The sequence below is a fragment of the Mustela nigripes genome, chromosome 7 (assembly GCF_022355385.1).
Source record: "Mustela nigripes isolate SB6536 chromosome 7, MUSNIG.SB6536, whole genome shotgun sequence".
In the NCBI taxonomy this organism is placed as follows: Eukaryota; Metazoa; Chordata; class Mammalia; order Carnivora; family Mustelidae; genus Mustela; species Mustela nigripes.
Window position 1 is genome coordinate 35,992,767 of NC_081563.1, and position 8,943 is coordinate 36,001,709.

General features: G+C 44.2%; 1 protein-coding gene across 7 annotated transcripts in view; it reads left to right on the top strand.

The window, feature by feature from the left end:
- Positions 1–8,943, top strand: part of ACOXL (acyl-CoA oxidase like) — a 347,875-nt gene that overhangs the window by 107,335 nt on the left and 231,597 nt on the right. For all 7 annotated transcript variants that reach the window (XM_059405581.1, XM_059405577.1, XM_059405580.1 and 4 more), the window contains one exon: positions 1,282–1,316. In XM_059405581.1, the coding sequence (XP_059261564.1) occupies positions 1,282–1,316 (35 nt within the window). The remainder of the gene's footprint in view (positions 1–1,281; positions 1,317–8,943) is intronic.

Here is an 8,943-nt window from a genome sequence, read left to right on the forward strand (position 1 = left end):
TTTTCCCATTATATAGTTGTAAACACTGAAGCTCTGAGAATCTAAATAACTGATGCCCATATGGTTAGCAGTTGAACTCTTCTGGCTCTTCCAGAATCGGCTATGACCTTGCACGAACTAGCTGAGGTCCGTGTCGTATGATTTGATCCCAGCTTATGCTTGAGAGGTTTCCATGCCACCCCCACAGAGTAAAAAGGAAACCAAGGTGTCACCATGGTCTCTACTTGTCACTGTGTCTAGTGATGGTATACGCTTTTTCTTGATGTTGCACATGCACTGAAGGCTCAATCTCTTTGCTGTCCTCAGAAGCGCAATATGTTGGCCTTGAGCTCATGGAATCAGTGTGAAGGCTGTGTGGATCCGCCTGACAAGACTCTGGCCCAGGGGGTCAGTCTCCCCCCACCCCATGGCCTGGGCTCCGCTCAGCACTCCTGGGGCAGGGGGTGAGGGAAAGAACTCCTCCCCGGACCCGGGTATGGCAAACCTCAGAATCAGCCACACACTGAATCCCATCTTTTCACGGCTTTGTCTCAGAGCTGAAAGAGCCTTGTTTTGCTCATACAAACAGGGAGTAGAATGGTGGTTGCCAGGGCCTGGGGGTGAGGGAAATGGGGAGGTGTTGGTCAGAGGGTATAAACTTTGAGTTGTAAGATGAATACACTCTGGAGATTTAATGCCTAGCATGGTGGCTATAGTTAACAATACTGTATTGTATACTTGAAATTTGCAAAGAGAGTACATCTTAAGTGGTCTCACCAAAAAAAGAAAAAAAAAGGTGACTTTGTAAAGTGATGGATGTGTTAATTAATGTCATAACATATGGTAATAATTTCACCCTGCATATGTAAATCAAGGCATCACATTGTATACATTAAATATATATAATTTATTTGTCAATTACATCTCAATAAAAAATTTAAAAATTAAGTTTAAAAAATGTAAAGAAAAAAGAAAAAAGGGGTTAAAAAGCAAAAAGAAAAAAAAAGAAAGAAAAGCTCTGTTATGGAAGATCTGCCAGATGAGAGACACCCATCTAATTCTCTGAGAGATGCAAAGAGATATTTTAGGTGTCTCTAGGACCCTTTCAAAATATGATTATCCTTTAAGAACTATGATAAACTAAAGATCTGTCATTAAAATGTGTTATTTATGAAGCATAAGCAGTAGGAGATTTTAGGAAATGTTTAAAAAATAATGGACCATAATAAGTGAATTTTCTTGTGAATTCAGCATATTCTTAATATTATTTAATATCGATTTTCCCCCTCTTTTTAATTACAGCTTGGGTTGACGATAGCCATTCGCTACAGCCACAGGTAAAGTTAATTTTTTTTCTCTTAAGGCACAACTTTACTGGTTTATAGCTTTTAGTTTGCTCAAGTCTGTCTGTGGGTTTTTGAGCTTAATTTGGTGACTATTGGACCCATGGTATCAGTTCACAGAATTAGCATTGTTCTAGTTGCTTGATTTGTGAGCATCACTGGCTATTTGGAGGAAGAAGGTTTTTACATAAAAGTGGTGGTAGGTAGTGCATTTCTTTTAAACGAAAAATGTACCCCCGTAAGGCAGGAACACAAGTGATTCCTGGGTAATGGATTCCGTGTAGGGATAAGAACAGAATCAGAGGTGTTGTGCGTGAGAGGTGGAGACCAGGCAAACAGAAAGTTGGAGGAAGGCTTGTTAGTGAAGCCCTCCCCTCCACGGAGGCCCCCTTCTTGTCTTACGTCCATTTGAGAATGGCTAAAAGCTCTATTTTTTTTGTCTTGCTTCCTGACTCCTGCCTTTTTCTCAAGTGCACCATGTTTATGAAAAATGTTGGTTTCTTGTACTAATATTCATCAAAATGTATTAAAATGTTGAATTAGTTAAAGATCCTGTCTCCATGGACGGGCTACAAGTTATGTCCCTCCTGTCCTTACACAACCTGTTCACAGCCTCCCCAAAGTGCCATCCGCCGGTCAGCTTGAAACATCCGGCCAGCTCTCCACAAACAACCCGTAGTTACCTCAAAGGAGGTTGCCTTCCAAAAATACTTGCAACAGGTTGCATATACTCATTTACATTCAGCTGTGACTTGAGCCACGAAGTGGGCAGAGAGACCTTGAAGAGCTATCGGTGCCCTGTGTGGGGTAGAGCAGGAAGAAGGCAGGACGGGTGAGAAGCACTCAGAACTGGGAATGAGTGTCTGGGAAGAAAAGTGCTCATGCTGGACACTCCTGGATACTCTTGGGAGAATGCTGCTCCGGAGAAGCCCAGACTTCTTTGATGTTTCAAGATTGCAGGTGTGCCAGGTGCTAGGCACGGCCAGGCAGAGTGTCCTGCAGACGCACCTGCTCCCTTGTCAGCCCAGCCCAGGCTCCTGGACTGACTGGCTCTACAGTGACTCTGCCCTTGGGAAGCCTGATGTGGACAGTGGGTCCTGGATCCTCATGTGCACTGCATATTGGGCGGGGGTATGGGGAGGGGAGGGCAGATTTTGCCCTTTCCATTCTTTTCCTTTTGGGTGGAACTTTCCTCATACCTGAGTCCCCCTTCTCAAGAAAAGCAGCTGGCTGTTTCTTCATGAGAACTGAAGATGCCTCTTCCCTAAGAAAGCTAAGGTCTTGCTCTGGTTCAGAGAACAATCATGGCCTATTCACACAATGGTGAGGGTTACTCTGTGGCTCCATGGAGAGCTCTAACTGGTGCAGAAACTCAGAGTTTATATGGAGCTTGAGAAGAAAGTTTTCTTTTTAATACTTTTGAGGCTAAGGAACATTTGCCAACCATTAGTCTTTTCGAGTCAGGGAATCAGGTAAGATAGCAGAGCAGGGAAGACCTGAGGAAGGCTGGGCGGTGCCTTTGCCTCTGTGCTTATATGGGATTCAGGCCTATGTTGTGGAGAAGATTCCGCTCACCCCTCCCTCAGCCAGGGCAGGCACCTGGCATCACAATGTGAGGTTACTGACACCTCACTGGGTTGGTGGAGACCCTTCTGTCCTTCCTGCTGCCTGGCCCTGTCACCCATCTCTGTCCTCAGAAGGAAGATGAAGGATGTGTGTTTCTGGCTGTATCTTCTTGTCCTCATTCTCCTCGTCCTCCTCCTCCTCCTCATTGTCCTCTCCTCCTTCCCCTCCTCTTTCTCCTCCCACTCCTCCTCCTCCTCCCTCTCCTTCCTTTTTAGATTTATTTATTTATTTGATGAAGAGAGAGAGAAAGGGAGAGAGAGCACAAGCAGGGGGAGCTGCAGGCAGAGGGAGGAGCAGGCTCCCTGCTTAGCTGGGAGCCCAATGCGGGACTTGATCCCAGGACCCTGGGATCATGACCCAAGCCGAATGTAGATACCCAACCGACTGAGCCACCCAGCTGCCCCTGGTTGTGTCTCTTCTTTAAAAAAATCCTGCTAGTTTGTTTAGATTAATTGAAACTTCAATATTTCTGTTGATTACTTTTTTTAGTAAAATATACCTAACATAAAATTTATTATTTTAACCCTTAAAAAAGGTTTAAAAGGTATTCAGTTCAGTGATACTAAGTATATTCACACTCTTTTTTTTTTTTAATATTTAATTTATTTATTTTACAGAGAGAAATCACAAGTAGATGGAGAGGCAGGCAGAGAGGGAGAGAGAGGAGGAAGCAGGCTCCCTGCTGAGCAGAGAGCCCGATGCGGGACTCAATCCCAGGACCCTGAGATCATGACCTGAGCCGAAGGCAGCGGCTTAACCCACTGAGCCACCCAGGCGCCCCGAGTATATTCACACTCTTGTCCAACTATCACCACATCTATTTCTAGAACATTTTCATCTTCCCAAAATGAAACTCAGTACTCACTGAACACTAATTCCTCATCCCTGCCCCGCCCCCGCCTCCAGCCCTTGGTAACCCCCATTCTACTTTCTGTCTCTGAATTTGACTACTATAGGATCCTCAGATAAGTAGAATCATATAGTATTTGTCTTTTTGTGACTGGCTTCTTTCACTTAGCATAATGTCCTCTGGATTCATCCATGTTGTAGTGGTTGTCAGATTTCCTTCCTTTTTAAGGCTGAATAATACCCCCATTGCATGTGTGTGTATATATATCTATATAGATATATAAATATATCTATCAATTTTTGCTTATCCTTTCATCTATCAATAGACTTTTGGGTCTATTGCTCCTGCCTTTGGCTATTTATTATTAACAATGCTGCTATAAACGTGAACATGTAAAAATCTCTTTGAGGGGTGCCTGGGTGGCTAGGCTGGTTAAGCATCTGCCTTCAGCTCAGGTCATGATCCCAGGATCCTGGGATTGAGTTCCATGTTGGTCTCACTGCTCAGTGGGTGTCTGCTTCTCCTTCTCACTCTCCTTCTGGGCTCTTGCTCTCTCTCTTTTGCTCAAATAAATAAATCTGAAAATAAAGAGAAAAAGAAAAATCTCTTTGAAACCTTGCTTTCAATTCTTTTGGGTATATACCCAGAAGTGGAATTGCTGCATCATATGGTAATTGTATTTTTGGGTTTTTGAGGGATCGCCATACTGTTCTTCCGTTGATTACTTTTCAAGATGGGGTTGTGTCCTACATGTATGTAGTTCTGGGTTCCCTTGAAAGGCTCACACTTGCTATTGAAAAATGGTTTCCAGGGCGCCTGGGTGGCTCAGTAGATTGGGCCGCTGCCTTCGGCTCAGGTCATGATCTTGGGGTCCTGGGATCGAGTCCCGCATCGGGCTCTCTGCTCAGCAGGGAGCCTGCTTCCCTCTCTCTCTCTCTCTGCCTGCCTCTCCATCTACTTGTGATTTCGCTCTGTCAAATAAATAAATAAAATCTTAAAAAAAAAAAAAAGAAAAGAAAAATGGTTTCCATTTCTATTGTCATGTCTACCCAGAACACAGATGCTGGAATTGAGGGTTTCCAAGGTCCTCTTCGTGTGGGTTAGCATACTTTTGGAAGCAAGGTTGGGACTTGAGGTTCTAATCACCAGCTCCATTTCCCAGATTATAACAGGAGGGCCAAGGCCAAGAACAATGGTGCAAGATTGTTGTAGTAGATGGAAGTGGGATGAAGGGAGAGGGGGAAGTGAATGTGGCTCCAGATGGCAGTATTGGGAAGATGGGTTCACTTAGGGGTGGGTTGGAGGGACTTATGCAAAGGAGGAGAGGAATCGCTTAATCCTACAAACTCGGTGGGCAGGTAGTACCTCTTAGGCTGCCATAGACACATGGGGCAGAGCAGCTTGGAACAGGGGAAACTTTGTGTGGCAAAAGAGGGACTTAAGGCCCAAAGGATGCCTGGTATTGTTTTTAAACACCCGCATTTTTGCTCCAGCCATCAAATCTCCCTCGTTACGATGAACAGAGCTAGAACATCCCTCCCCTCCATTCCTGTACTAACACAGGTTTACCCCAATGACTCCCACCTCTGCCCTCAGACTTGCTGGTTCAGCTTCTACTCCTGCTAGACCAGTAATGCCAGACCTGGTAGTATGGTATAGGAGTGTGTGTGTGTGTGTGTGTGTGTGTGTGAGAGAGAGAGAGAGAGAGGGAGAGAAAGACGTCATATGGGATCAGGTGCTCAAAGGTCAGGAAGTGGAGAATGACAGAGTCATACTTTGACTGTAGATGTGCCAGGCAAGCAGGAGCATCAGCTGTGACCGACCGTGCATCTTATGACAGGTCCTGCACATATTTCATTTGTGATCATGGAGTCTTAATTTATGTCTGTACAGTCAAGTCATTTTCACAGAGTGGAAAAATCATCTCTTGATGTTCATTCCCCCCCGGGTTGGCTTGAGGTTTTCGAGTGGAATCCACACAGTGGTGACAGCTGGGTAACCCCCAGAAGTGCCCTTTGCAGATAACAGCTCTTGGGGCCCCACCACCCACACAGTGGGGAACAATTTCCCCACTGTGTGGGTGTTTTGTTTTTTTCTTTTTCTATAAGTCTGAAAGAGTGTTTAGATGTTCTTCCTGTCTGTCACTGTGCAGCAGCCCGGAGAAGCCTGCTCCCTCCTGGTGGGAGCTCCCAGGCACAGACGAAGTGGCTCAGAAGTGGTCATCTTACCTTTGGCTCTTGCTTCTCTGGCACAGCAGAGAGGCCACGTGAGTCAAGAGCGTGGCAGTTTTGCACACGGCCCCTGTGTCCATGTTTCTAAAGAACAGCCCATGGACACTGGGTGGGAGAGTGGCGAACTAGCCCCCGACAGAATTCTTTTCTTTTTTGTTTCTGTTCCTTGTCCTTCTTTAATAAATGAGGAGAGAAGCAAATTTTCCACTTGGCTCTGTTACAGTTAAAAATGGAAGTTCACAGAGGCTTGACTTTTAGATGACAACTAAAGATATGTCTTTTTCACAACTGACTTTTTCTATGTTTCGTATAAGCCCTAACAAAGGCCAATTTTGGTACCCTGCCCCAGGCCTGTGCCCTAACTCTAATATTGGAGTTACAGTTACCAACCCCCTAACAGGCTTTGTTGTTCCCTGAGGGCTGACGAGGGGAAGGGAGAATTGGGGAGCTTGTGTGTGATCAGTCCCAGAGAACTGGGCGAGTTGACAGTTTGATGATCCCTAAGTTGGACTTTGGAGGGCATGGCCTTACACAGAAAATGCAGACCACATGATTAAATGTCATTCTGAGACTGCCTTCAGGTATTTGCTTTGAATGAGCCACAGGGCCTAGCAAGAAGTGAAGGGGTCATGTACTTTTGTATTCTGATTTAGATTAGAAGTGGAGTTTGAAGTTCATAGATGAATCAGAATGCTTATTGAACGGACAGGCTGCATCAATGAACAAATGAAATTGTCATCTTGAAATACAAAGGGAGGGAAAGACAAGAAACAGGGCCACCAGGCCTATCGGACTTTGATTTCAAGTGTTGGCAAATACCTAGCAACTCCCATTTGGAGCAGGTTTGATCTTGTGGAGACAGCTGGGGGACACTGTTGTTCTCCAAATTTTGTAAAAATAAACAAAGATGCCTTTCTGCCCCCACCCCTACCCCCTACAACCCTTTCCAGGGAATAGTTGTTTCTGTCACTGGGGCTTTCTGGCCGACTGTTCCATCTGTCTCTGTTTCAGACTTCACAGTGAAGCCCTAACCAGATTTATACACAGGGTTGCCAAGAAATTTATTCAACCCCAGTGGCATAATCTTAAAATCAAGCCATCTTTTGGAAGGTTGCATTTTTAAGATAACCTTAACACAAAATATTGCCCCTGAGGAACAGAATATGAATAGTCACAGAGTATCTGAATTATATAACCAGACTCGGTGAGGTCCTCCAACCCTGCAGATAAGGTAATTCAAAGAATGACAAGCTAATTAAAACATATATATGTAAAGGCAAAAGACCTGGATTAGCCAAAGCAATTGGGAGAGTTGAAAGCCTTATACTCCCTGACTTTAAGACTTACTATAGAGTTACAGGGGGCGCCTGGGTGGCTCAGTGGTTTAAAGCCTCTGCCTTCGGCTCAGGTCATGATCCCAGAGTCCTGGGATCGAGCCCCACATTGAGCTCTCTGCTTAGCAGGGAGCCTGCTTCCTCCTCTCTCTCTCTCTCTCTCTCTCTGCCTGCCTCTCTGCCTACTTGCGATCTCTGTCTATCGAATAAATAAATAAAATCTTTAAAAAAAAAAAAGACTTACTATAGAGTTACAGGAATCAAGACAGTCTGGTGCTGGTAAAAGGACAGATAGGTTAGTTGAACAGAATAAAGAGTCTAGAAGCAGACCCACACATTCATGATCAGTTGATTTTCAACAGAAGCACCAAGGGAATTCAAGGGAGAAAGGATATAAATGGTACTGGAACAATTGAACACCCTTTAAAGAAAAATACCCCAAACCCTCAACCCTTACCTTTACAGCAGATACAGCTATGAACAGAAATGGATCAGGTGCCCACAATAAAATCTAAACCTGAAAACTTTATAGAAGAAAACATAGCTGCAGATCTTCGTGACCTTGGGCAAGACAAAGATAGCTTTGAACACAAAGAGCATAAACTATGAAAGAAAAAGTTGGTAAAATGGATTTTTTCAAAATTAAAAACATCTGCTCTGTGAAAACCACTGCCTAGAAACTACAAGCCACAAACCAGGAGAAAATATTTTCAAAACACATATCTGATAAAGGACTTGTATCCAGAATATGTGTAGAACTCTTACAGACGTTTAAGAAGAAAGCAATTTAATACCTGGGCAAAAAAAATAACCTCTTGAACTGACACTTTACCAAAGAAAAGACACAAATGAGATGGCAGAAGAGGCTCTAGAGATGGCAAATAAGCACATGAGGAGGTGCTCAGCATCATTAGTCATTAAGGAAATGCAAATTAAGACCACAATGAGATTCTATTACACATGAATCAGAATGGCTTAAACACACACACACCCAAAAGAAAAAAAAAAAAAAAATCCCCCCAAACAACAAAACACAAAACCACAAAATCCTGACAATATAGTATGAAGTATTGATGAAGATACGGAGTAATTCCAACTCTCCTGCACTGTTGGTGGGAAAGTAAAATGGTGTGCCCACTTTGATAATTTCTTGCAATATTAAACGTCACCTTACTATGGGACCCAGTGACTCCACTCCCCAGTAGTACTGACACAAATGGAAACATGTGCCCATGCAAAGACTTTATGCAAATGTGCATAGTGGCTCTGTCCACAACAGCCCGAAAGTGAAAACGATCTCCAGTGCCCCTTTGCCTGGGAAGTGGATAAACAGACGGTGGCCCGTCTGCGCAGTGAAATATTATTCGGCAATTAAAAGGCATCATGTGGGGCACCTGGGTGGCTCAGCGGGTTAAAGCCTCTGCCTTCGGCTCAGGTTGTGATCTCAGGGTCCTGGGATCTAGCCCCCATCGGGCTCTCTGCTCAGCAGGGAGCCTGCTTCCTCCTCTCTCTCTGCCTGCCTCTCTGCCTACTTGTGATCTCTCTCTGTCAAATAAATAAATAAAATCTTAAAAAAAAGG